This window comes from Littorina saxatilis, linkage group LG1, assembly GCF_037325665.1.
Source record: "Littorina saxatilis isolate snail1 linkage group LG1, US_GU_Lsax_2.0, whole genome shotgun sequence".
Classification (NCBI taxonomy): domain Eukaryota; kingdom Metazoa; phylum Mollusca; class Gastropoda; order Littorinimorpha; family Littorinidae; genus Littorina; species Littorina saxatilis.
The window spans coordinates 28,965,576-28,992,144 of NC_090245.1; the positions used below are offsets into that span (position 1 = coordinate 28,965,576).

General features: G+C 47.8%; 1 protein-coding gene across 10 annotated transcripts in view; it reads left to right on the forward strand.

The window, feature by feature from the left end:
- LOC138966370 (hydrocephalus-inducing protein homolog) overlaps positions 1-26,569 on the forward strand; it is a 244,873-nt gene that overhangs the window by 90,852 nt on the left and 127,452 nt on the right. For all 10 annotated transcript variants that reach the window (XM_070338641.1, XM_070338587.1, XM_070338596.1 and 7 more), the window contains 5 exons: positions 2,651-2,761; positions 4,432-4,592; positions 5,220-5,290; positions 6,158-6,319; positions 14,710-14,861. In XM_070338641.1, the coding sequence (XP_070194742.1) occupies positions 2,651-2,761; positions 4,432-4,592; positions 5,220-5,290; positions 6,158-6,319; positions 14,710-14,861 (657 nt within the window). The remainder of the gene's footprint in view (positions 1-2,650; positions 2,762-4,431; positions 4,593-5,219; positions 5,291-6,157; positions 6,320-14,709; positions 14,862-26,569) is intronic.

The following is a 26,569-nucleotide window of genomic DNA, read 5'->3' on the forward strand; positions in this document are numbered from 1 at the left end:
AAAAAAAAAAAAAAAATGTTCCAAAAATGTTTGCAATGGCCGATAGCGCCAAGAAGAAGCATGCTCTTAAACAGATAGCTGCTGAGTCTTCTCCTACTAAGAAAACACCTAAGAAAACCAAACATACCGGACAAGCCGTTGTTTCTGTACTAGAGCCTTCGTCCAAGAAATGTATTGACGTGTTAGTCGATTTACCGGTGTCCTCTATTTTACCGCCTAGTTTATCGGACAAGGTGGGTCAGGTAGACAAGACAGTTTTGGATATTAGCGTACCCGTTAGTTCGGGGTTAGCTGCTTCCGATGTGCTTTTGTCGCTTAGTTCACAGGTGACTTCGCTGGCGGCGGAAATTTCTTCCACTAGGGCTGAGCTGCGTGCTCTCCCTTCCGGCGTTGCCGACACTGCTTCGCTGGCCAAGGTCTGGATCTGGATCTGGATTAGAAGGTTCGTCCTTCCTCTTCAGCTTCCACCACAGTCACGCGGGCGGATGTCCATGCTTCGCAGGTCTCTGAAGATTTCCACGTACTTCCGCTGGTTTACCCTTCGTCTGACGTGCCTGACTGTTCTAGCGGTATGTCTGCTCTGCGAGTAACCGGGTTTTCCGGCCAAAGCGGAGCGCTTACTCAGGAGAGATTACCCCCCACCAATGGTAGGGGCGAAAGTTCTGATCCTTGGGCTGACCACTCTCGCTCAGGCGTTCGGTCGGCTCAGGGTAGGGACCCTGAGCAGCGAAAGGAAGGCTTGTTTCTCCCCGCATTTTCGACAGAAATTGGCCCGGGGGTGCCCGTTGGGCAGGAAGTTGTCAGTAAAGCTGACTCCCCGATTGACTATGATGGTCATTCCGGGGGTCAACTTCCGGATTGCGATGCCGAGCATGATGGGGATACTGATGAAGGTGCTTCCGCTTTGGGGGAAGACACCGAGTTCCGCTTGCCTCTTAAGCTGGCTAGCGCGGTGGCGCTTGCAGCCGAAACGGCATCCAAGTACTTTGTGGAAGGTGTAGTTGAGAAGAGAACGCATTTCGCTCTACCACCTTCTGCTCTGAGCGATTTCCGGAGTTCTAAGGAGCCGAAACGTCTCTTCCGTTTCCGGGAATCGCCTTCCGTCGCATTTGAGATGGCTAAGGTTCTGAAGAAGTTCCTCCCGCATGCGGGTTCTCAGTGTCTTACTGTGCCTTTGCTGATGCAACACAGTGAGGCTCCTGAGTCTGCGAAGCCTTGGCTAGCACAAGCTGAGCATCAAGTTCCTTCCGGTTATTCCGGTTTCCGGAATTGCAAGCTACTTACGCAGCCTGTCAACCTTGTTGATGCTTTTGCTCTTCCGTCTGCTGTTCTTCCGGTTACACCGGAACTGGCAGCTTTGAGTTAAGATGGCTACAGTAGGGACAGGCCTGTACCCTACACTGAATCATCTCTTTTGGCTCTCAAGGAGACTGGAAGATCGCTTTTGGGGCTTTCTTCTGTTTCTGAGTCACTTCAGAGATCTTTGTCAAGATCAATTGCGACTTCTCTCGATCCCTTCGAATTTCGGAAATGTCCTGCAATTGTAGTATGCGTTGGAGGTTTCTTTTGGATGGGTATAAGGACATTTAAGAAGCAATATCGTCGTATAATGATGTCAAGTGAGAGACCCTGCAAATTAACATTGAATTTAAGTGGGAACTTCGGAAGCAAAGTTGCCAGCTACTCGGTATGCAAGAGCTAAATTGAAAGCCGAAGTAGTGGCTTCGAGAGTTCTGAGGTCTAGGTCGAGGAAATTGGGGGAATCCCAATTAGTGCGCATGCGTTTGTAAACGGTAGGCTTGGTGACCAGAGGAAACAAATCTCATCGCGAGTTCGTAAATGGGCGAACGTTGATCGCGCTGTAGCTTTTACTATAGCTGTTGCTTCTGCCTGGTTGAACAAAAGGGTCGGTTCAAAGCTGTGATGATTGTCATGAAATTGAATGACTGTCTATAATAATGATTTTGTTCACCAGAATGTTGGGGAGAATAAAACATTTTTTTGTTTATGAGGTAGCGAAGTCGGTTATGTTAAACCTCTTCTTTTTTTAATGATTGTGTATCGGTAAAACTGTTTTGGACAAAATAGGTTGGTTAGAGCGAACGTTTGGGTTACTGGTAAATTTGAAAAGGCAGAAATCAATCAGTGTTTGGAGAATCAAGATATAAGGTGTAGTGAAACGAAGATAAGTTCAGTGACTTTCATATTAATTGGGAAAACTGATGTGTGTCCGAATTTTTACAAAAGATAAATTGTTGTACTTCGATTCCTCTCGCTGTAAGAAAGGGCGATCTCATTCAGCCACGGTCAGGCATACCGCACTAAAATCCACAAGAGATATACAGCTTCAAGAAAAGCGTGCTATGCAGCACAGCGAAACCACTAAACAGGCTCGTCAGTTTCACTCCGTTTTGCACAAGCAGCGGACTACGGTCATTGTGAAAAAATGCAGGGCGTTCAGTTTCATTCTGTGACTTCCACAGCTTGACTAAATTTATGTAGTAATTTTGCCTTACGCGACTTGTTCTGTCTTTGCTCGGTTTTTCTCAGAGCAATGATATCCTTATACATGCACATTAGACTTATTTCTGTTCACCATACTGATCTCAACTGATATTTTTCTCTGAATTGATGACCTTTGGATTGACAGGAAGAAGAAGGGGAAAGATGGCAAGAAGCTTGGCAAGGATTGGGACTGTCAATCTGGAGAAGAAGTCATCAAAGATCCCATCAAAGAAGCTGAAATGGTTCTCATGCAAAGGTATACTGTTTGCTTTTCATCAGTTTGGTCATACAATGGGTCATTTGTCACTCCACAGAAAGTGAAGCGTGTGCAATGATCCATATCCCCAGTACATGAAAAATGGAACTGCAGATGTTTAGCTTTATGTAAAAGAGAGAGAGAGAGAGAGAGAGAGAGAGAGAGAGAGAGAGAGAGAGAGAGAGAGAGAGAGAGAGAGAGAGAGACCCTATTTTTACATTTAGTCAAGTTATGACTAAATGTTTTAACATCGAGGGGGGAATCGAGACGAGGGTCGTGGTGTATGTGCGTGTGTCTGTGTGTGTGTGTGTGTGTGTGTAGAGCGATTCAGACTAAACTACTGGACCGATCTTTATGAAATTTGACATGAGAGTTCCTGGGTATGAAATCCCCGAACGTTTTTTTCATTTTTTTGATAAATGTCTTTGATGACGTCATATCCGGCTTTTCGTGAAAGTTGAGGCGGCACTGTCAAGCCCTCATTTTTCAACCAAATTGATTGAAATTTTGGTCAAGCAATCTTCGACGAAGCCTGGACTTCGGTATTGCATTTCAGCTTGGTGGCTTAAAATTTAATTAATGACTTTGGTCATTAAAAATCTGAAAATTGTAAAAAAAAATAAAAATTTATAAAACGATCCAAATTTACGTTCATCTTATTCTCCATCATTTTCTGATTCCCAAAACATATAAATATGTTATATTTGGATTAAAAACAAGCTCTGAAAATTAAATATATAAAAATTATTATCAAAATTAAATTGTCGAAATCAATTTAAAAACACTTTCATCTTATTCCTTGTCAGTTCCTCATGGGCGGATCAGTTGCTTTGTAAGGATATGCTGCTCTTTCTAGGCCTGATCGCACAGCGTGTACGGCCGTGACTGAGCAAGGGCGGCTTCCGCTTGCGGGAGTCGCATTTCCGGGTTTTCCCGGAAGCGAAGGTCAATCTGGCACACCCACGAAGGTCCCTGCTGGTGTCGACTGTGGACTGGCCTTCGGGCCACCGGGCTTCCGGCCCCAGTCCTCGCAGCAGACGCTGCCGCTGTATGCGGCTTCGTCCGTTGCTTAAGAAAAACCTTTTTTTTTCTTCTTCTTTTTTTTTTTTCTTTTTTTTTCGGGGGGGGGTGCCCCCCCCCCCCCCCCCCCCCCCCTCGTCCGCCCCTGTTCCTGATTCCAAAAACATATAGATATATGTTTGGATTAAAAACACGCTCAGAAAGTTAAAACAAAGAGAGGTACAGAAAAGCGTGCTATCCTTCTTAGCGCAACTACTACCCCGCTCTTCTTGTCAATTTCACTGCCTTTGCCATGAGTGGTGGACTGACGATGCTACGAGTATACGGTCTTGCTGAAAAATGGCATTGCGTTCAGTTTCATTCTGTGAGTTCGACAGCTACTTGACTAAATGTTGTATTTTCGCCTTACGCGACTTGTTTATCCTGTTACCCTGATTCAACTTTTTGGGGGGCCTTAGTTGGTCAGTCAGTTAGAGAGAGAGAGAGAGAGAGTGTGTGTGTGTGTGTGTGTGTGTGTGTGTGTGTGTGTGTGTGTGTGTGTGTGTGTGTGTGTGTGTGTGTGTGTGTGTGTGTGTGTGTGTGTGTGTGTGTGTGCAGGATTGCTCTTGTGTGATATGTCACTTTGATCATTCCTAATTTTTTTTCTGCAGGTTCCGTACCTTCGAGCATGCACACAAGGACATCTCAGAACTTTTGGAGTCATGGGATCGCACGACACTGCAGATCCGACGACCTCCGACCCCTTCAGAGAAATCCGAGGAGGAGCAAGGCAAGGACCACCCTCCTTCTGGCAAGAAGGGAAAAGGAAAAGGTACGGCACTTTTGCTCACATGTGCCGTTTCACACATACACACACATGCAAGCTCGCACACACGCACGCACGCACACATACACTCTCCCTCTGTCTTACTCATGGCACTTCTGCTGAAGTGTAATTGCCCTGACTCTGTTTCTTTCTGTCTTTCTTCAAAAAAAGCAAAAGTTAAAGGCAGTTGTGTTTGTTTAATTGTGCGTGTTTGCATGTGTGTGTGTTTGCATGAATGTGTGCATGTCTGTGTGTGTGTGTGTGCGTGTTTGTGTGTGTGTGTGTGTGTGTGCGCATGTGTGCCTTGTGAGTGTGTGCGTGTCTTTCTTCCAAAAAAGCAAAAGTTAAAGGCAGTTGTGTTTGTTGTGCGTGTTTGCATGTGTGTGTGTGTGTGTGTGTGTGCATGTCTGTGTGTGTGTGTTTGCATGTGTGTGCGTGTCTGTCTGTCTGTGTGTGTGTGCGCGTGTGTGTGCGCATGTGTGCCTGCGTGCGTTCGTGCGTGTGCACGCCCATTTGCGTGCCTCTGTGTCAATCCTTGTTTTGTCTATCGCTTTGTAATTGGTCCTTGGGTCTTTTATTAACCCTTGATGGTACTTAGTTAACATGGTTTTTTTCCCAACTTTATGTCATCAGACAAACATGACAAAGAGAAGGAAAAGCAGAGACAACTGGAGAGGGAAATGGCAGAGAAAGCAGCGAAAGAGGTCAGTGTGCAAACAACAAGTTTAATCCCTTATTTTAAGGCTGTCTTTAATTGAGCCTGAAGTCGACTTTGCAAAGACTTTAAGAAGTATTTTTCTAACAAATTAAATGTCAAAGCTTTGTGCAGCCAGCTTCTTGAAGTCTACTTCGCAAAGTCTACTTTGCCCAATTAATTTGAGGCTTCCTGGGGATGTGTTAGTGTTTGCCTGCATGTGTCTGCCCATCTGGCTTGCTTGCTGGCCAAATGTATGTCTACCTGTCTGCCTGTGTTGCTGTGTGCATGAGTGCTTGCAAGTGTTGTGCACTTGAATCTGTTGTGATGCTTGCATGCTTATTAAACCCTGTGCTTGTATTTATAAGTAGTTTTGAGGACAGCCGGGTCTTAAAAAGGAAGGTCTCTTAAAACAGAGGTTAATTAAGAGAGGTTGTGAACAGAAAATTAGACAAATCAAGGTAATGAAAAAGGGGAATTAAGTCTTAAATTGGAGGGTCTTAAAATGGGGGGTTTGATCCATTATAGCGTCTTATTCAAACCAAACTCTGACTCAAATTGATGATATATCAAATAACCAAGGCAAGGAAGCACGTTTACTTCAGACAAAATGAAGTAAAAGCTATGTAAAAGCAGTCTCAAAAACAAAACAAAAAGTTGAATAAACAATGTTTATACAGTGGAAGCCCCCTGCAAAAAACAGAAAATCAGGTCCTAAACAGGAAAGAGTCTAAAATGGGTGTACATTTGCAGAGGCTAGCTATAACAAAAAATCTGAGAAAACAAGCTCTTAAAAGGGAGGGAGTCTTAAATCGAGGGGGGGGGGGGGGTCTTAAAAGGGGGAGTTCTACTGTAGTGTTTCCTTTCTCTCCACCAGGCGGCAGCAGCAGAAGAGCCAGGAGAGGGAGATGAAGCGGACAGCGCAATGAGAGAAGAGGACTTGTTGGGAGTTCCCCATGTCCAGGTCGACTGTTCCGATCGCAGCAGTCCTGCCTGGCAGAAAATCCATGAAGCATGTCACCTTCCTACTGTGGGAGATGTGAGTAAATTGATTTTAATGTTTGTCAGAGTAAGGTAATTTTGGTTTGTGGTACATGTATACTGATTGGCCTTTGGGAATTGGTCAAGGAAGTGTAGAGTGCTATCCCTGGGGACAGCACGTTGCACTACCCCGTCTTTTTTCAGTACATGCATGTTTTTGTGTGTGTGTGTGTGTGTTTTCTGAGCCCTGTGAGCTTGATGTTTTAATGTGCACATGAGTATACACAAGGATGTTTGAACATGAAGAAGAGTCTGCACATACTTGATCCTGGAAAATAAATCCCTGACAGAACTTGGGGGTTGAACAGAGGCTAACGGTGTGGAAGAACAGTTGAAAGAACCTGCTAAATGTCTTTTTTTTCTTTAGCAAGAGAATAGAATCTTTTGAAACTGATCTTAACCTTGTTATGTACCTGAAATTCAATTACATATTCTTACGCCAACTCACATAAATAGCATTAACTTCAGTTTATTGCTTAGGTATTGAAGTAGTACTCTACCCTGGTAAAGGGGGAGGAAACTCCCAAAAGAAATAAAGTCCGTAAGGACGGGAGTCGCCTCCCCTAGCGGCCGCCTGCGCCCCCTACAGGCCGCCCGCGCATGCGCGGAGCCCGCCAACGGCCATCATTCCACCCACTTCAACGCTATTGTTCACACGTGTTGTTGGTACTCTGGTATATTTTCTCGTGGTCTTTTGTGGAAGGCCATCTGTCCTGGTTCTTGCAGCGCTCTGGTAAGATCGTTCCTTTATTCTTTCGACGCGTCCTTCGAATTTCGAGTTCATTTCGAGTTCGTTTCGAAAATTTACGAATTTCGCTCCGCGATTGTCACCACGTGTCGGCACTCGTTTCAATGGCGGACAAAGCTAAGAGCAAGCCTATCTCTCTCCTCCCTTCTCCAGGGAAGGAGCAAGTCAAATCCAAATCTAAAGCTAAGACTCGCACCTTGATCTCGCCGGCTCCGACTAAGCCTTCAGCCGTGCAAGAAAAATCCTCCGTGCGGGTGTTCGACCCCGCGTCCAATAAGTCCGCGCGCGTCTCTATCGACTCAACTTCTCATGCACCGGTGTTTTCACCGGTTTCGCGCTCACCGGCTCCTCGCCCTAGCGAGGTCGTAACGCGTGAGGAGATGCTCGCTATGTTTGCCACGCTAAAACAAGATCTGCAGTCGATGCATTCTGCGGATAAAAGCGTGCTTTTCTCGCCGGTCGCTTCCCGCCTGTCGCGGTTAGCGTCCCGTCGATTTCGCAGCACGGTGCGGTTAACGTCCCGTCAATTTCGCAGCACGGCGCGGTTAACGTCCCGTCGATTCCGCGGACTCGGGCTTCGGCCACCATCACGTCGGCCGACATCGGACCGAATTGTTCCGGTCTTTTGCCTTACTCCCCCGGCCTTCCAGGAGAGTTCGCGTTCACTGCTCCTCCTGCCGCTAGCACTTCGGCGGTAGATGGCCACAACCGCCATCCACCGCCGAAGTGCTAGCGGCAGTGGGGGTTCCCATCTTGTTGGGGGCTCTCACGTTCCCTTTTCCCCTGGTCTCTCTCTGGGGTCTAGGACGGCTGCTCCTTGGCTGCATACCGTCCCTGTGGCGGGTGTGCTGGGGAGCGGCGACGCTCGTCAGCCTGCGCCCCTGTGTTCAGCTTTGGCTGTTCCGGCCTCTGGGGGGCAGGCAGCAGCACCTCCCTTGCCCGGTCTCTGCCTGGGGGGTCCTGCGCAGGCATCAGCACCTTCCTGGCCCGTTTTCGGCCTGGAGGGTCCTGTCGGCGCCACCCGCGGATTGTCGTCCTCCACTTCCGGTTGTGCTGTGGTGAGCACTTCCGGCGGAGGACAGCGCCCTGGCGTGTTCGATCGCAGTAACCCTGCTTTCCCACTTCCGGTGCCGCACCGACATCCAACCGCAACTTCCGGTTCCGTCTTTACGGTTCCGGCGTCCGGATTGTCGTCCTCCACTTCCGGTCGTGCTGTGTCCACTTCCGGTTGTGCTGGGGCGTTTCCGCCTCCGGTGTCGCACCAACTTCCGGTCTCGACTTCCGGTTCCGTCTTTTCGGTTCTGGAGGGTCCTGCGCAGGCATCAGCACCTTCCTTGCCCGGTTTCGGCCTGGAGGGTCCTGTCGGCGGTCATCGACCTGCTGCTTTCAGTTCGGCTCTCGCCGTTCCGCTCACAAGTACGCAGGGGGTAGCCTCCTCTGGTTTTCCCTCGGGGTTTCCGGTCGCGGCTACCCGCGGATTGTCGTCCTCCACTTCCGGTTGTGCTGCGGCGAGCACTTCCGGCGGAGGACAGCGCATCGGTGTGTTCGGTGGCAGTGACCCTGCTTTTCCCGCCTCCGGTGTCGCACCGACATCCGGCCGCGACTTCCGGTTCCGTCTTGACAGTTCCGGCGTCCGGCACTGCTGTCGCTGGGCTGTCGTCCTCCACTTCCGGTTTTGCTGCGGCGAGCACTTCCGGCGGAGGACAGCGCATCGGTGTGTTCGGTGGCAGTGACCCTGCCTTTCCGCCTCCGGTGTCGCACCGACATCCGGCCGCGACTTCCGGTTCCGCGACTTCCGGTTCCGTTTTGACGGTTCCGACGTCCGGCACTTCCAGTTCCGCGACTTCCGGTTCCGTTTTCACGGTTCCGACTTCCGGTTCCGCGACTTCCGGTTCCGTTTTGACGGTTCCGGCGTCCGGCACTGCTGTCGCTGGGCAATTCTCGGCTCTTCCGAGTCTTGCCCAACCGACCTTGGCCGCTTCCTCCCCTGCGGATGTGTGGTTTTCCGGTTTTCCGGACTCCTATTCCGACGGGGATCAGGAAGGTTGTGTTGAGGGAATGGAAGCTGATGATGATCGTTCCGAATCTGATTCACCTTTGCGGATTCCTAACAAACTTGGCCCTACTTTGGAGTTAGCCACGGAGATCACTTCACGATATTTCCCTGAAGGTGTCTCGGCCAAATCTACTTTCGCCTCTCCTCACCAGTCTGTCTCCCTGGGTTCAGCTTCGGCTGTTCCGGCCTCTGGGGGGCAGGCAGCAACAGCTTCCTTGTCCGGTTTCGGCCTGGGAGATGTTGTCGGCGGTCAACGACCTGCTACTTCCGGTTCGGCTTCTGCCGTTCCCCTCACGAGTACGCAGGGGGTAGCCTCCTCCGGTTTCCCCTCGGGGTTTCCTGTCGCGGCTACCCACGGAATGTCGTCCTCCACTTCCGGTTTTGTTTCAGCGAGCATTTCCGGCGGAGGGCAGCACATTGGTGTTTCCGGTAGCAGTGACCCTGCTATTCCGGCTCCGGCGATGCACCGACTTCCGTCCGCTACTTCCGGTTCCGTTTCGACGGTTCCGGTTTCCGGTAGCGCTGTCGCTGGACATTTCTCGGCTACTGCTTCTGCACTCCCGAGTTTTGGTCAGCCGACTTTGGCCACTTCCTCCTCTGGTGTTCCGGCGGATGCGTGGGTTTCCGGTGGTTTTCCGGACCACTATTCTGACGATGAACAGGAAGGTTGCATCGAGGGAATAGAGGGTGATGATGATCAGTCTGATTCACCTTTACGTATTCCCAGCAAGCTTGGCCCTACTTTGGAGATGGCGGCAGAGATCACTTCACGGTACTTTCCCGAAGGTGTCTCTGCCGAATCTACTTTCGCCGCTCCTCCTCCTGCTTTGGCGGATTTTGCGGGCGTTGGGGATGTGAAGGCGCGGTTTCGCTTTGTCGAGTCGCCTTCTGTCCCTTTTGCGATGGCTCAGGTGTTGGGTGCAGACGCTCTCACCCTTCCCTCTTTTGGCCGCTCATGGCTTTGCTCCTGCATCTGCTCAGCCTTGGCTGGCCTCGGCACAGGCAGGCGGCGGCCCACCAGCCAATTCGAGAAGAATGCGGCTTCCGAGCAAGCCGCCCTCGTTTTCATTGCCCAAAGCACCACTTCCGGTGACACCGGAACTGGCTCGTCTGCGGCAAGACGGGTATAGCCGAGAGAGAACTGCCGTTTGCACGGAACAGGGTCTCCTAGGGCTAGAGGAGAGCGGGCGTTCCTCCCTTGAGCTTGCCTCTCTGGTGGAAACGCTGATTCGTTCTTTGACGAGAGCCATTACGTCATCCATTACGTCATCCATTGAACCTTTCAAATTTCGGGATGACGCGGTTGAGGCAGACGCAGCCATGCTCCTGGCTACTCTAGCGAAGGTTATCAGCTTTGGCTGATTTTGCTCCTTCTCAGGAACAATCTGCGAACTTTAAGGTTTTAGAGTCTCCTTTGGTGGCTTTTCAACTGGTAAAAGTTTTCTCAAACGATGTTTTTGTCCCACCTCTGCCTTTGCTGGCATCACATGGGGAGGCTCCTGCTTCGGCTTTTGCCGTGGCTTGCGTCACATTCAGCTGATTTGAGCCTTTTCAGGAAAATCTTCGAACTTTAAGTTCTTAGATCCTCCCTCGGGGGCATTTGAACTTGCGGAAGTTTTCTCAAATGATTCTCCTTTGCCACCACTTCCTTTGCATGGGTGGGAGTTCCTCCGTCTCAGACGGATTTCCGTCTCAGAGAAATTTTGACAATTTTTTTTGTTTTTTGTTTTTTTTGCGCCCTCATTGATAGTCATCTCATACTGTGTTATGCCAAATGGACTGATAGTGCACTTTTTGTTGTTTCTAATGCTTGCCAGGTCCCTAAAATTTTTAGTTTTTGTTACTTTTTGTATCTCCAACAAGGTTCTTATTTATCAGAATTAAACTCAGGAGAGGCCAGAGAAACCCTTTTAAATTCATAAAATTCGTTTTCGGCCGGGGGCCTTCGCCCCCCTGGACCCCCCACCAGGGCGCTGCCCCTGGACCCCGCCGGGGCCTTGGCGGCCCCTGGACCCCGGCCTTAAAAAAAGTTCAGTCTTGGAACAATTTTGGGCTCCCACCCATGCCTTTGTGGGCAGCGCTGCGGCGTTGCTTTCGCTTGCGTCACCCGCGCAAGTAACGCATCACTCGCTGAGCGCTATCCGTAGGCCTCGGTTTACACCAAGCCTAAGAACTTAGTTTATTCTTTTCTTCTTACTACGGAACCGCTCCCGGTTACACCGGACTTGACAAACATACATCTGGATGTTTATAGCAAGGAGAAACTGTCTGTTTGCAAGAACAATGATCTCCTGGCTGTGGAAGATTGTGGCCGCACTTCTTTTTATTATCGTCTTTGAACAAGACTTTGATTCGTTCTCTCCCTTGTGCGGATACATCTTCACTGGATACCTTTGTGTTCTGTCGGGACACATATACAAAGGATGTAGCTTTGCTGTTCGCCTGGGAGAAGGCCTCGGCCGACAGTATTGTTCTGTCGGTGAGACTTTAATCTCTTTTACCTGCTCGAAGGTTCTCTTTTCGAATCCTCTTCTTTGCACGCGGACTCTTCTCTTACAAAGAGAAGCTCACAGCAAAAGAAAAGCGCACGGCAGGCCTCGGCTTGTCTTATCAAAAGAAAAGCGCTAAGCTGGCCGTTCTCAGCTTTGGCTTTTATCTACATGCTCTCTTCTTCTCGGCATGGCGCTTTGCCAAATACCCACCACTCTTTTTATTTAATTCAGAGCTTCAGGGCTCTAATTTCGATTCTAAGCAATCAATCAAAGGGCTGGAACATGTTAGTGTCTTTTCTCAACTGGTTCGCAGACACAACCAAGCAATGGATTCTCACACCATTGCTCATGCAAGGCGTTCCCATTGGTTCTCTCTCCACCAGCGAAGCAGTTCTTCTGTCTCTTGTGGAATTCTTTCCCCTTGTCAGGGGAGAACATGTGTTGATTCATTTAGACAACACCACAGTGGCCTTTCATCTCAACAAGCAGGGGGGGCCTCTCGCTCCCTATCGCTGCCACTTCGAGCATGCGAGATTTTGATGTGGTGTTACCACCACGAGATTTTATTAGCAGTGAAGTACCTTTCTGGGAGGCTCTTTGACTTGGCAGACTCTCTAAGTCGGTCGGCCAAGAATGTCCACACAGAATGGACTCTATCTCACCACGCGCTTCTTCTCTTTCGAGTGAATTGGAAAAGCCGCTGATAGAAGCTTTTGCCTCTCGGTACTATCGCCTTTCGGATTGTTTGATCCTTGACCAAACGAAGTTATTGCCAGGGTCGTGCAGCGTCTACTTACGAGACGCTGGTCCGCCATTTCCGTGACGCTTAAACAGATCGGGCGCTCCACCTCACTCTTGGGGGAGTCATCGCGAGCGTGCTGAAGGGCGCCGCTCTCAGTACCGCAGCAGCGAGGACTTCGATCCCGGCTTGGGATGTTCTTATAGTTCTAGAATTCTTACGTTCTAGTGCATTCGAACCTTTACGAGACTCTAGCCTCTCCAATCTTACGCGTAAGACTCTCATGCTCAGAGCATCTAATCAGAAGCTGTTTTTTATTTCACTGAACACAGCTAGAAATAAAGACATAGCAAACCACGCTTACCAGATGGTCTGCCACACTTATAAGGCTTGCTTATCAGTGGCGGCAGACTCAAGGGGGGGGGGGGGCAGTCAGTCCTCCCTTTCCGATCGCCTCGGACTCATGAGGCTCGAGCGTAGCTGTCCTCTTGTCTGGAAGGATGGTGGACGCCCTTAACGCTGCCTACTGGACATCTCAGGACGTCTTTCTCAGCTACTACCTTCGGGACATCGCCATTACGCTCCCGGACGGTACTAGCTGCTTTCCAGCAATGGTTGCCGCAGGCCAGATACAGGGTTCGTACAGAGTCCTTGAACCCTGGAAAACTCCTTGAAAATTGGAAAACCTTTTCCAGGCCTTGAAAAGTGCTTGAAAATAGAGTTTTGTGAAATAGTCATTGAAAAGTACTTGATTTTTGACTCACATGCGAAGCAAAAGTGAGTCTATGTACTCACCCGAGTCATCCGTCCGTCCGTCCGTCCGTCCGTCCGTCCGTCTGGAAAACTTTAACGTTGGATATTTCTTGGACACTATTCAGTCTATCAGTACCAAATTTGGCAAGATGGTGTATGATGACAAGGCCCCAACAAACATACATAGCATCTTGACCTTGCTTCAAGGTCAAGGTCGCAGGGGCCATAAATGTTGCCTAAAAAACAGCTATTTTTCACATTTTTCCCATTTTCTCTGAAGTTTTTGAGATTCAATACCTCACCTATATATGATATATAGGGCAAAGTAAGCCCCATCTTTTGATACCAGTTTGGTTTACCTTGCTTCAAGGTCAAGGTCACAGGAGCTCTTCAAAGTTGGATTGTATACATATTTTGAAGTGACCTTGACCCTGAACTATGGAAGATAACTGTTTCAAACTTAAAAATTATGTGGGGCACATGTTATGCTTTCATCATGAGACACATTTGGTCACATATGATCAAGGTCAAGGTCACTTTGACCCTTATGAAATGTGACCAAAATAAGGTAGTGAACCACTAAAAGTGACCATATCTCATGGTAGAAAGAGCCAATAAGCACCATTGTACTTCCTATGTCTTGAATTAACAGCTTTGTGTTGCATGAATTGACCTTGGATGACCTTGACCTTGGGTCAAGGTCACATGTATTTTGGTAGGAAAAATGTGTAAAGCATGTGAGTCGTATGGGCTTTGCCCTTCTTGTTCCAAATTGTTGCCTATACATTTCGTCAGCAGCTTGTCTTATTTAAAAAAAAAATGCAACCCCCTTTTTTTTGGTCAAATACAGTAGGCTACACACATTTTGGGAGAATAAAAGATCGAGTGAAAACGAAAGCAGACGAACTAACTATTACTAGTCACCCGTAGTTGCTTCCCTTCCCGGAAGTTGGCAAGGGAAACAACTACGGAATGACTAATAGTTTGCAGACTTAAAAAAACTGAAGGTAAGCTTGGTGCTTTGCATTAATTTGGGGAAAATCATGTCCTTGAAAAGCATTTTTTGGTCCTGGAAATGTCCTTGAAAACTCATTGAATTGTATCAGCTCTGCCCTGCAGTAACCCTGCAGATACTTCCAAGAGAATAATGTGAGTATCCCACCGCTTTTATGTGCAATCTGCTATTTATGTGAGTTGGCGTAAGAATATGTAATTGAATCAAAAATTTCAATGATAAATTTTCATTTAATTAATATACTTACCCAACTCACATAGTTAATACCCTCCCAACCATCCCTGCTAACATTTTTATGTGTTACAGGTGTGTGTTTCGTGGGGGAATGACGGCCGTTGGCGGGCTCCGCGCATGCGCGGGCGGCCTGTAGGGGGCGCGGGCGGCCGCTAGGGGAGGCGACTCCCGTCCTTACGGACTTTATTTCTTTTGGGAGTGTCCTCCCCCTTTACCAGGGTAGAGTACTACTTCAATACCTAAGCAATAAACTGAAGTTAATGCTATTTATGTGAGTTGGGTAAGTATATTAATTAAATGAAAATTTATCATTGAAATTTTTGATTCTCATTGCATTATTTTGTTACGCAGGTCCTAGATGGCTTGGGGATGGGTCCTCACGGACCCCCCATTCCTCCTCCAGCCGTCTTCGCTGTCGTCCCTTTCCCCGTCAAGCGTAAAGCGCCCCCTATCTCAGAGTTTGGTGGCCACTACGTCTTTATAGCCTCTTCACCTGATGACCCGTAAGTTTAGGATTTGTCTCTGATTGTAGTTGCTGGTGGGTGGGATGTTGATAGGAAGAAAAGTGTTATGAGTTGGCACATGTGTGTGTGTGCATGTGTGTGTGTGTGTGTGTGAAATGTGTGTGTATGTGTGTGTGTGTGTGTGTGTGTGTGTGTGTGTGTGTGCGTGTGCATGTGCAGGGGAGATTAGGTCTGCATTCAGTAGGCAGTATATATAATCAGAGGTTATGTGTATTTGACTGTGTGACTAGTTATGAGTGTTTTAGGTCAGTTTCTTCCATGGAAGTCTGTGCAGTGTCCTTTCTTGAGTTGTTGTTGTTGGGAAGGCTCCTTTTCACCTTTCCATCTTCAATGATCTGATTAAATTACATATCTTACCCAACTCACATATAGCAATTAACCCTAGTTCAGTGCTGGTAACGCTGTACGCGTCCCCTTGGTCATCCCGTTCATCAGTCTACCACCAGCAACTGTGACTTCGGTCCGTGTTCGTAGCTTGACTATTCTGATGCTCAGTCTTTAACCTGCGATCAGACACGTTCTGGATTTCCGTCGAAGCTCTTGGCTGCTCTCGAAGCTGCGACGCAGGTTATTTCCAGATTTTTCCCTGAGGGTGCATCAGCTTTGGCGGCTTCCTCTTTGGTTGCTCCGTCGTTGATGTCGGACTTCCGTTCCGCGAAGAAAGGAGGTTTCCTACTTCCGGTTCGGGAGTCACCTTTGGTGTGTACCACCTTTTGCAGGTTTTGGCTAGACCATCTCCTCCCGGAAGTGGTATCCCCAGTGTTCCGGTTCTGCTGCTCGTTCATCACGGTTCAGTTCCGGAACACGCTCAGCCTTGGCTGGCTTCGGCTACACAGGCTTCAACTTTTGTTCCTTCTTGCTTAAGAAGTTCACCTTGCCGAAGCCGGGTTGGAACTTCTTGTTGTTCTTTGATCTTCCGCTTTCGCCTTTACCGGGGACGCAGGAACTTCTTCCTCTGCTGGCGAAGCAGTTTAGAGGCACTTGGGTGTTGTGTTCCCATACCACACCTTTGTCGCATCGGAGGAATTGGACTTTAGCTTTTGGAACTTGCCTCTTTCTCGGAGATGATCATTAGAGCGCTCTCTCACTGAGTCACTGAATCCTTTCACATCTTGTGCGGATCAGGAGGCTGATGACATCTCCACTCTTTTGGTCAGCCCTTGCTAGGGTGAGCGAAGAGCATATGAGGCTGTCCTCCCTTCACTACGCTCATACAGTCATGTGTCGGAGGGACTTGTTTCTCTCGCATTCTCAGTTCACTGAGCAGGCTAAGAGAGACATTTTAGCTTTGCCCGGGGTAGAGGGATCTCCTTTTCAACATTGGTGTTTAATACCAGAAGAAAGGAGATCCAGTCGAATTAGAGATCAGCAGGTCTCCGACTTCTCTTTACAAGGGTTGAAGCAGAGCTAGCCTCCTCAAGAGAAGCATGCTCAGGCCTCTGGCCAAGCTAAGCCGGCAGCCATTTGGCAGTCTCTGCCTGATTCTCGAGTTTTGAGAAATAGATCAGTGTCGGGCAGGGAGAGGGGCAGCTCTAGCAGCAAGCCTCTCTCCCCAAGGAAGTGCCCCCCGATCTCACCCCTCCGCCCTCCACTTTGGTGATGGCGGGGGGGTCTCCTCCCTACACTTTTTCATTGGATGGTCTCTGTACACAGCCACTGGATTGTGGGAGTGGTGAGGTCGGGCGACTCCCGTCGATCTAATGAGTGCATTTTTTTTTCTTATGCATCAGTCCGATATTTACACGGCGATCTAGGTCCATCAGCTCAAGCACCCGCTGAGGTCTCTTCTGGTCGGATCTAGCGCTGGCCTTCGGGTATACTGGCTTCCGTCCTCAGTCAGCGTAACGGTCGTTTCAGCCACGGGCTGCTGCTTCTGTTGCACTTTCGGTTTAACCAGAGAGGTTGTTTCTCTCACAGACGTTTCATAGGTACGTCAGGGTTTTTGGAACAACGGCTGACCTTAGGGCATCCAGGTTTTTTAGCCTCGGCTGGTGCAACAGCCATTCCACCTGTCGGCAGTGGTGGTTTTTATATTTAGTCAAGTTTTGACTAAATATTTTAACATCGAGGGGGAATCGAAACGAGGGTCGTGGTGTATGTGTGTCTGTGCGTGTGTGTGTGTGTGTGTGTGTGTGTGTGTGTGTGTGTAGAGCGATTCAGACTAAACTACTGGACCGATCTTTATGAAATTTGACATGAGAGTTCCTGAGTATGAAATCCCCGAACGTTTTTTTCATTTTTTTGATAAATGTCTTTGATGACGTCATATCCGGCTTTTCGTGAAAGTTGAGGCGGCACTGTCACGCCCTCATTTTTCAACCAAATTGGTTGAAATTTTGGTCAAGTAATCTTCGACGAAGCCCGGACTTCGGTATTGCATTTCAGCTTGGTGGCTTAAAAATTAATTAATGACTTTGGTCATTAAAAATCTGAAAATTGTAAAAAAAAATAAAAATTTATAAAACGATCCAAATTTATGTTTATCTTATTCTCCATCATTTGCTGATTCCAAAAACATATAAATATGTTATATTCGGATTAAAAACAAGCTCTGAAAATTAAATATATAAAAATTATTATCAAAATTAAATTGTCGAAATCAATTTAAAAACACTTTCATCTTATTCCTTGTCGGTTCCTGATTCCAAAAACATATAGATAAGATATGTTTGGATTAAAAACACGCTCAGAAAGTTAAAACAAAGAGAGGTACAGAAACGCGTGCTATCCTTCTTAGCGCAACTACTACCCCGCTCTTCTTGTCAATTTCACTGCCTTTGCCATGAGCGGTGGACTGACGATGCTACGAGTATACGGTCTTGCTGAAAAATGGCATTGCGTTCAGTTTCATTCTGTGAGTTCGACAGCTACTTGACTAAATATTGTATTTTCGCCTTACGCGACTTGTTGCTTTCTCTGTTCTTGTGGCTTCGGACTTCGTCAATTCTTTCCTTTATTCTCATCTTATGCAGGAGATGAGATAGGACGATTTCCGTTTGGGTGGGGTTTCTGTCTTCAGGTTACCCCGTTTCTCACTTTTTGCCACAAGCATCTGGACTATGGTCCTTGTTTGTCTTTCGCCGAGTCTGACTCTGTCTTTCTCTAGCGATCAGACGTGTTTTGGTGTTTCGTCCAAACTTAAGGTGCGCTTGAGTTGGCCTCGGAAGTAACATTCAGATTTTCCTGAGGGGGCATTGTCTTTGGCAATGGTTGTTTGAGGAGTCATTCTTTTGGCTTTTCACCTCTCTCAGGTTTTGGCTACCCCTCTCCGTCTGGCAGAGGAGCATCTTGTTTGGCATCTTATTTGGCAGCCGAAACTTCCGTTTCTTACGTTTACCTGCGTTCTGTGGGTACTTCGGTACAATGGCTGTCCTACGGGCATCACGGCTCTCAGCCTTAGCCTGTGCAATAGTCTCCTGCCTGTTGCGGTGTGACTATGGCTTTTTCGGTTCCTGTGACTTCGGATTTTGTCTCTTCCTCTCTTCACCCTCATCTTAGCATGAGGTGAGTCAGGTCGACTTCCGTTGGGTCGGGTTTCCTTTTACAGTCACCCTTCTACCACAGGCAACTATGACTACGGCGTTGCCCATTGATCTCCGTGTCTGACTCTCAGTCTTTCAGAAGTAGACAGACGCGTTTTGGTTTTTCGGCCGAACTCAGGAAGGCTCTTGATTTGGCCGCGAAGTTAACTTCTGGTTTTTCCCTGAGAACACTTGTCTCGGGAGTCTTATGGCTGGTCGGCTTCACGGTTTTCTGTTTATGCTTACCAGTCTTGTTTTCTGTTTTGGGTTTTTGATCCACATTCAATTACCCACTAGCAGACTGGATTGCGGACACAATTTGTTTATGGTCACCAGTCACACTAGGCTTCGACCACTGTGATACCACACTTCCGGTGGCTTACGCACAATCGTAAGTCGCTGCTTCCTCGTACTACCGCTCTCTCTGCGTTCGCATGGACTGGTAGAGGATAACTGGTGACCACCTCTTTTTTGAGATTTTCTCATCGAGTTGGACTCTGGTACCTTGTACTCGGGTGTCTCTCATTGGTGGAGATCGGTCACTCTTCTCTTGAGCTGACCTCTATCTCACAGGCCTTTCGGGCTTTACTCCATCCCAAGGTTTGCATACTTTGGCATGATTGTCTTACGGTCTCCTTGAGGGTTCGTCCTTCTCAGCACTGAGTGGACAACCTTACGCACGGATCGTTCCAGGGCATTGGCATTCCCTTCCTTTAGTAAGGGGGAGGGGGGGGCAGCTTGTCTTTCCCTCGACTCGCCTTGGGTTTTTGAGTCACTTGAGAAAAAGTGACTCTATGTAATCGGTCAGTGTTAGTCTGTCCGGCCGGCCGTCTGGCCGGCCGGCCGTCCATAGACACCACCTTAACGTTGGACTTTTCTCGGAAACTATCAAAGCGATCGGGCTCATATTTTGTTTAGTCGTGACCTCCAATGACCTCTACACTTTAACGATGGTTTCGTTGACCTTTGACCTTTTTCAAGGTCACAGGTCAGCGTCAAAGGAAAAATTAGACATTTTATATCTTTGACAAAGTTCATCGGATGTGATTGAAACTTTGTAGGATTATTCTTTACATCAAAGTATTTACATCTGTAGCCTTTTACGAACGTTATCAGAAAAACAAGGGAGATAACTAGCCTTTTCTGTTCGGCAACACACAACTTAACGTTGGGCTTTTCTCGGAAACTATAAAAGTGACCGGGCTCAAATTTTATGTGAACGTGACTCATTGTGTTGTGAATAGCAATTTCTTCCTGTCCATCTGATGCCTCATATAATATTCAGAACTGCGAAAGTGACTCGATCGAGCGTTTGCTCTTCTTGTTTAATCCAAGGCTTGGGTCTCTGCCCGGGCCGTTTTACGGTCCAGGAGATTGGAAGAAGTGCTGGGCACAGCTTACTTGTTCTCTGAAGTTGTCTTTCGCAACTTTTGCCTGAGAGACATTGCGGCTGTCAATCAGGATGGTTCTGGGTCCTTTCCTGCCTTTTTGGCAGTGGGCCAGTTCCTGCCAAGGGTTTTAGAGTGAGTTAGATTTTTTCTTTTCCACCGGGCCCTTCCTGACTTGTTGGCAGCGGGCCAGTTTCTGGCAGGGATTTTTAGAGTGAGTTAGATTTTCTTTCCCACCTCCTTGTTGAAGCTATCTGCTATATGTGATTCGGAGTAAGAATATGTAATTAAATTACATATTCTTACTCAACTCACATAGATAGCAATAACTTCGTTTGGTTGCTAAGACATTGAAGCACTCTTACATGGTAACATGGGGAGATAACTCTAAAACAAAAACCATATGCCATAATATAAGGCATGGTCCGTGGTGGTTATCTCCCCTACCGGTGCCCTGCGCATGCGCAGGATGTATACCGGTGATACTCAATACAATACAATACAATACAATACAATACAGACACAAACAGACGGCCAGCGTGGACGACATGCTCAACGAACTAGAGTGGCCCTCGCTAGAAGAACGCAGGAAAGAGGCCAGGCTCTCCATGCTGAAGAAGATCACATCGGGATCCGCACATGTGAGGTGCGAGGAGCTACACCTACTCGCCCCAAGGGCTAGAAGAGGAGTCCCCACAGAGAGACAGCAATTCAAGCGGATCCCAGCGAGAACAAACTACAGAAAGAACAGCTTCCTCCCAAGAACAATCAGGGACTGGAACGAGACCCCTTCATCCCTCCTCCTCTCACACCCCCAGACCCCAGACTCCTACACTGCGCAGGAGTCGAGTTCCTGCATTGTGCAGGAACTCCCCAGCCCCCAGTAGATTCTAGCTAGGTTTTTTTTTTTTTTTTTTTTTTTTTTTTTTTTTTTTTTTTTTTTTTTTTGGAATCTGCAACCCTCCACAATGTGACATAATGGTCAGCCAAAATGACCGTGGTCACAATATGGAAGAAGAAGAGAAGAAGAAGAATACAATAACTTTATTAATCTCTAAAAGAGAAATTGCATTGCTGAGCTTTTGTGTCCGTAATAAAACATACATAAAACATTCAAAAATAAACATTTGTTCTTTGTCATTCATACATTCTTGTGTTCTTATACATTTCTTCAATTCATACATCAATATTCTATCATAATTATGTACATACATTTATTCTCTTTTAACAGTCTGTCTTCAAACGCATCTCAGAGAGGGAGGCTAGAGATTTGTGTTGTGCCATAGGTAAAATCATGTGCTTAGCTATGAAGTAATGTTATCACATGTTATTTAAGGAAAATGAGTAAATATATGTACCAAGCGTATAACATCAGCAAAACTGAGAAAATACAGCACATTGGTTATCACATAAGAAAGTATATTAAAAACAAATTAACATGCATTCACCATCAACAATGCACAAACGAAAGTCAGCACCTTGCCGGTTATCACATATTGTCTAAGAGAGTAGAATAAGAGTATATAATCATGCAAAACAAAATCAACAATACTGAAACAATACAGAACACTGACCCCGTGCATCAGAGCGACAACACCAGCATCTACCGCCCCACCTGAGAATTGAAGATGTGAATTGCAGATGGAATGAACGAATTTCTGTAGCGTGTGGATCTGTCTACTGTCAAATTCCGGTCTGAGTGGGTGCGAGTCGTCAGCCAAAATCTTCTGTACCTTGTCAGTCAGTCGTGTTCATGTGTTGATGTGAAATTGTCCTGCTTCCTCCCAACCACCCCACTTGCTTTCCTGATGAATTTATCTAATCTATCCCTGTCTTGCTTGTTGATGTTGCCACCCCAACACACGGAGCCAAAGTACAACACACTATTGCACGTTGAAGTGTAAAACATCTGAAGGATTTCTTGTCTGATGTTAAAAGACCTGAGTTTTCTCAAAAAGTACAGGCGAGAGTGGAGTTTCTTCACAAGGGCATCAGAGTTTGGTTTCCATGTCAACTTATTGTCTATAATCACCCCCAAATACTTATACTGCTCTACCTTCTCTACGACCTCCCCCTTGATCACTATCTCCCTGTATACATGTTCCCCCCTCCTGCTGTCCATTATCATTTCCTTTGTCTTCCCCACATTAAGCTCTAAATAGTTGTTTTCACACCACCCCACAAACCTATCTACCTCCTGGTGTAGTCAGAGTCGTCGTCATCAGTCAGCAGTCCGGTCAGTCCAGTGTCGTCAGCAAACTTGGTTATGGGGCAGGAGTCACTAGAACTTCTAAAATCTGCTGTGTAGAGAGAAAAAAGAAAAGGTGAGAGTACTGTGCCTTGTGGTGCCCCTGTGTTTGTGCAGATTGTGTCTGAAACTGATTGCCCCCCCACCCTAACATACTGTGGCCTGTTTGTCAGGTAGTCCATAACCCAGAGGATGGTGGCTGCTGGGACATTCATGCTAAAAAGCTTCTCCGCCATTAAATGAGGCTGTATAGTATTAAAAGCGCTGGAAAAATCAAAGAACATTCCTTTTTTTTCAACGCACGGAGCAAGACGTGCTGTTGTACTCTGGCTTTGATTTAAAGCTATTGGTCTTCACGGCGGTGACTGACCATCGCTGTTGTTGTCTCATCTCTACTTCAAGTATTGGGTGAGAGCTTTCATTTTTATTATCGAGACGCGTTTGACTTAACTTTTTGGAGCGTGTTGCAACTTGTGTTTTGGTTCAATTTCGTCATACAAATGGCGGACAAACCTTAAGATAAGAAGAGAGAGAAAACTCGGAGTTCGACCAGTCAGGCTTGCTCTCCCAGTTCTCAGTCAGGCAATGCGACCAAATCTAAAGTTAAGGTGGCTACTACCACTGCGTCTTGTACTCAGATAATTTCACCGAGCGATAACGTTTCTGTTTACGTTTTCAACCCGGCGAATGATGAATTGTTTTCGGTTTCGATTGACAAACCTACCTCGTCTGTTTCGGCTTCTTCCAAGAAAGTTCAAGCACCTAGCGCTGATTTAGCTTTGACTTAAGCCGATTTGCTGGCAATCTTATCGTCTTTTAAGACAGAGGTGCATGTTTTGATCTCGCGTGCTGCTCTGCCTCTTCCTTCGGGTGTTGGAAATGTTAAATCGCTTGCGCGGGTTCGTTCCGAACCGACTGCGACGGTCACGTCCGCTGGCGTGGTCGCAGGTCCAACGACGGAGTTGGAAGTGTCAGACTCTTCTTTTGACAAGTTTTTGTCTGGGTCTCGGACACCAGCACCTTCGGGTGTTCTTGGCGAAGCACGCAAACCTTTGACGTCGGTTTCCGTTTCGGCGGAAGTGCACACCGACCGTAAGGTTCTTTCCACAAACCAACCTGGCTCCGTTTCGGTCCTGGGCATGGGGTGTGAAGGGCATGTGTCTGCTGGTTCCGCTCTCTCCGTTTCGGTCGGGGCGGCTTCCGGTAGACAGACTACGGTGTCTTCCGGTTCCCATCGGGGGCTGGTTGATCCTCATGCTATACAGTCCTCTGCTGGTTCCGCTTCCTCCGTTTCGGTCGGGGCGGTTTCCGGTGGTAGGAGGGGTTTGCCTTCTGCTGGTAGCACTTCGCTGTCGGCGGCAGGCATTCACCAGCCTGTGGCTTCCGGTTCCGCTTTTGCGGCTTCCGCTGCCGTTTCTCAGGCTACATCCGCTTCCTTTCCCAGCCTTACAGCTGCCATGGGGCAGGCGGATGGTGGTCCCCTCCACGGAGTTCCGGTTTCCGGAAATTTTTCACAGCCACTTCCGGTTTCGGCTCAAGTTGCCTCATCCGATTTCGGTTCTGCTGGACATCCTTCAGACGATCATTATGATGCTTCTGTTGGGGATGAGCAGGATATGGAAGAAGAAGCGTCAGATGCAGATGAGGATGCAGATGCATCTTTTGTTGGCTTTGGCAGCGGAGGTTACTGCACACTACTTCCCGAAAGGGGTGTCTGCGGCAACCGCTTCAGCTGCTCCTCCTCCATCAGGTTTTGCTGATTTCGCTCCTTCTCAGGAACGGGCTGAGAACTTCAAGTTTTTAGAGTCACCTGCTGTGGCTTATCAGCTTGCGAAAGTTTTCCAGAGCGATGTTCCTCTTCCGCTGTTATCGGCTCATGGGGACGCTCCTGCAGAGGCTCAGCCCTGGCTTGCTGCTCCTGGTCGTGTGGCTCATCATTCTGCGACCACCAACCGGAAGCTTCGTCTCGCTAGCACTGGCAGACCTTTGATTTCTTTCTTTGCCTTGCCATCGGCATCACTTCCGGTTTTGCCGGAACTCGCCTCAATTAGGCAAGATGGCTTCGGCGGCTGTCGCTTCCGGTAGCAGGATGGTTTTGCCTTCCGCCGTTAACACTTTGGTGTTGGCAGTCGGCAATCATCAGCCTTTGGCTTCCGGTTCCGCTTTTGCGGCTTCCTCTGCCTTCCCACGTGCTGCATCCGCTTCCTCTCCCAGCTTTGTGGCTGGCACAAGGCAGGTGGATGGTACATCCGTTCACAGAGTTCTGGCTTCCGGAAATTTGTTTTCCCCAACCTTTTCCGGTTTCGGCAGATGTTGCCTTGCCGGGATTGGTTTCCGGTTCTCATCTTTTCAACGATCGTTGGGATACTACTGAACAGGAAGCTGCCATCGTTTTGGCACTAGCAGCAGAGGTTACTACGCACTGTTTCCCTGAGGGGTTAGCAGTAGCATAGTCATCTGCCGTTACTTCACCATCAGCTTTGGCTGATTTTGCTCCTTCTCAGGAACAATCTGCGAACTTTAAGTTTTTAGAGTCTCCTTTGGTGGCTTTTCAACTTATGAAAGTTTTCTCAAACGATTTTTTGCCCCACCTCTGCTTTTGCCGGCATCATATGGGGAGGCTCCTGCTTCAGGTTTGCTGTGGCTTGCGTCACATTCAGCTGATTTGAGCCTTATTTCAGGAAATGTTCGAACTTTAAGTTCTTAGATCCTCCCTCGGGGGCATTTGAACTTGTGGAAGTTTTACCAAATGGTTCTCCTTTGTCACCACTTCCTTTGTGGGCAGCGAGGCGGCGTCGCTTTCGCTTGCGTCACCCGCGCAAGTAACGCATCTCGCGCTGAGCGCTATCCGTAGGCCTCGGTTACACCAAGCCTAAGAACTTAGTTGGTTCTTTTCTTCTTACAACGGAACCGCTCCCGGTTGCACCGGACTTGACGTTCTTTCATCTTAATGTTTATAGCAAGGAGAAACTGTCTGTTTGTAAGAACAATTATCTCCTGGCTGTAGAAGATTGTGGCCGCGCTTCTTTCTATTATCGTCTTTGATTAAGACTTTGATTCGTTCTTTCCCTTGTGCAGTTACGTACTCACGGGATGCCTTTGTGTTCTGTCGGGACACATATATAAAGGATTTAGCTTTGCCGTTCACCTGGGAAAAGGCCTCGACCGACAGTGTTGTTTTGTCGGTGAGACTTAAATCTCTTCCTTGCTCGAGGGTTCTCTTCGAATCCTCTTCTTTGCACCCGGACTCTTCTCTAACAAAGAGAAGCTCACAGCAAAGAAAAGCCCTCGGCCTGTCTTATCAAAGAAAAGCGCTAAGCTGGCCCTTCTCAGCTTTGGCTTTTATCTTCTTCCCGGATTGGCGCTTTGCCAAATACCCACCACTTTATTCCCTCGGGGCGTCTTACTCTTAGCGGTCGGGTTCAGTGGACAAACAATAGCACGTTTTCATTCATACTATTGACAGTTATGTCAACTGGAGTCTTAGTGCTTGGCTTCACTCTTCTTTCTGCCTTTGTGTTTTACCACAGCGGCTGGAGGGGGATTAGGACTACCACTTTATTGAGGTCCTTTCTTGGGTCACTTACAAAGATCGTGCCGATGTTTACTTCCACCTTTGGTTACACAAAATAGATCGTAAGTGGCTACATTTTATTTCGATTCTAAGCAATCAAACAAAGAGCTGGATCATGTTAGTGTCTTTTCTCGTCTGGTTCACAGACACAACCAATCATTGGATTCTCACACCTTTGCTCATGCAAGGCGTTCCCATTGATTCTCTCTCCACCAGCGAAGCAGTTCTTCTGTCTCTTGTGGAATTCTTTCCCCTTGTCAGGCGAGAACATGTGTTGTTTCAATCAGACAACACCACAGAGGCCTTTTTTCTCAATGAGCAAGGGGGGGGGGGGGGGGCATCTCGCTCCTTTTTGTTGCCACATCGAGCATGCGAGATTTTGATGTGGTTTACCACCACGAGATCTTATTAGCAGTGAGGTACCTTTCTGAGAGGCTTTTGGCAGACTCTCTAAGTCAGTCGGACAAGTATGTCCACACGGATTAGACTCTATCTCACTACGCGCTTCTACTCCTTCTGGGGAATTTGGAGAAGCCGCTGATAGAAGTTTTTTGCCTCTCGGTACTATCACCTTCTGCTAAATGTTCGTCTCCCCGTTCCCGGATAATACTCTCGATTTTACTTTGAGCGGCCTGTCGGTCGCACATTATGGGCCCATTCTTCTTGGTTGCCAGCCCTTAAGGCCCTTGAGGCTGGCAAGAGGGCGCCGTTTTTTACACTCGAGCCACACGGGTGGCTACTGTACGGGAATCATTGAGACGCTCAGGGGCTTCTGCCTCAACTCTGGATTTGGTCTAGAGATCCCATAAGGGTTCAGCGTCTTAGTTTTCATGTCACATTGACTGGCTTGGAACAAATGGCGTAATATTAACGGAAAGAACTCCACTTCTCTCCATTCATTGCAGGTGGCGAACCACCTATTCTGGCTTTCCGAGTTTTCTCCCACGTCTCTGTTT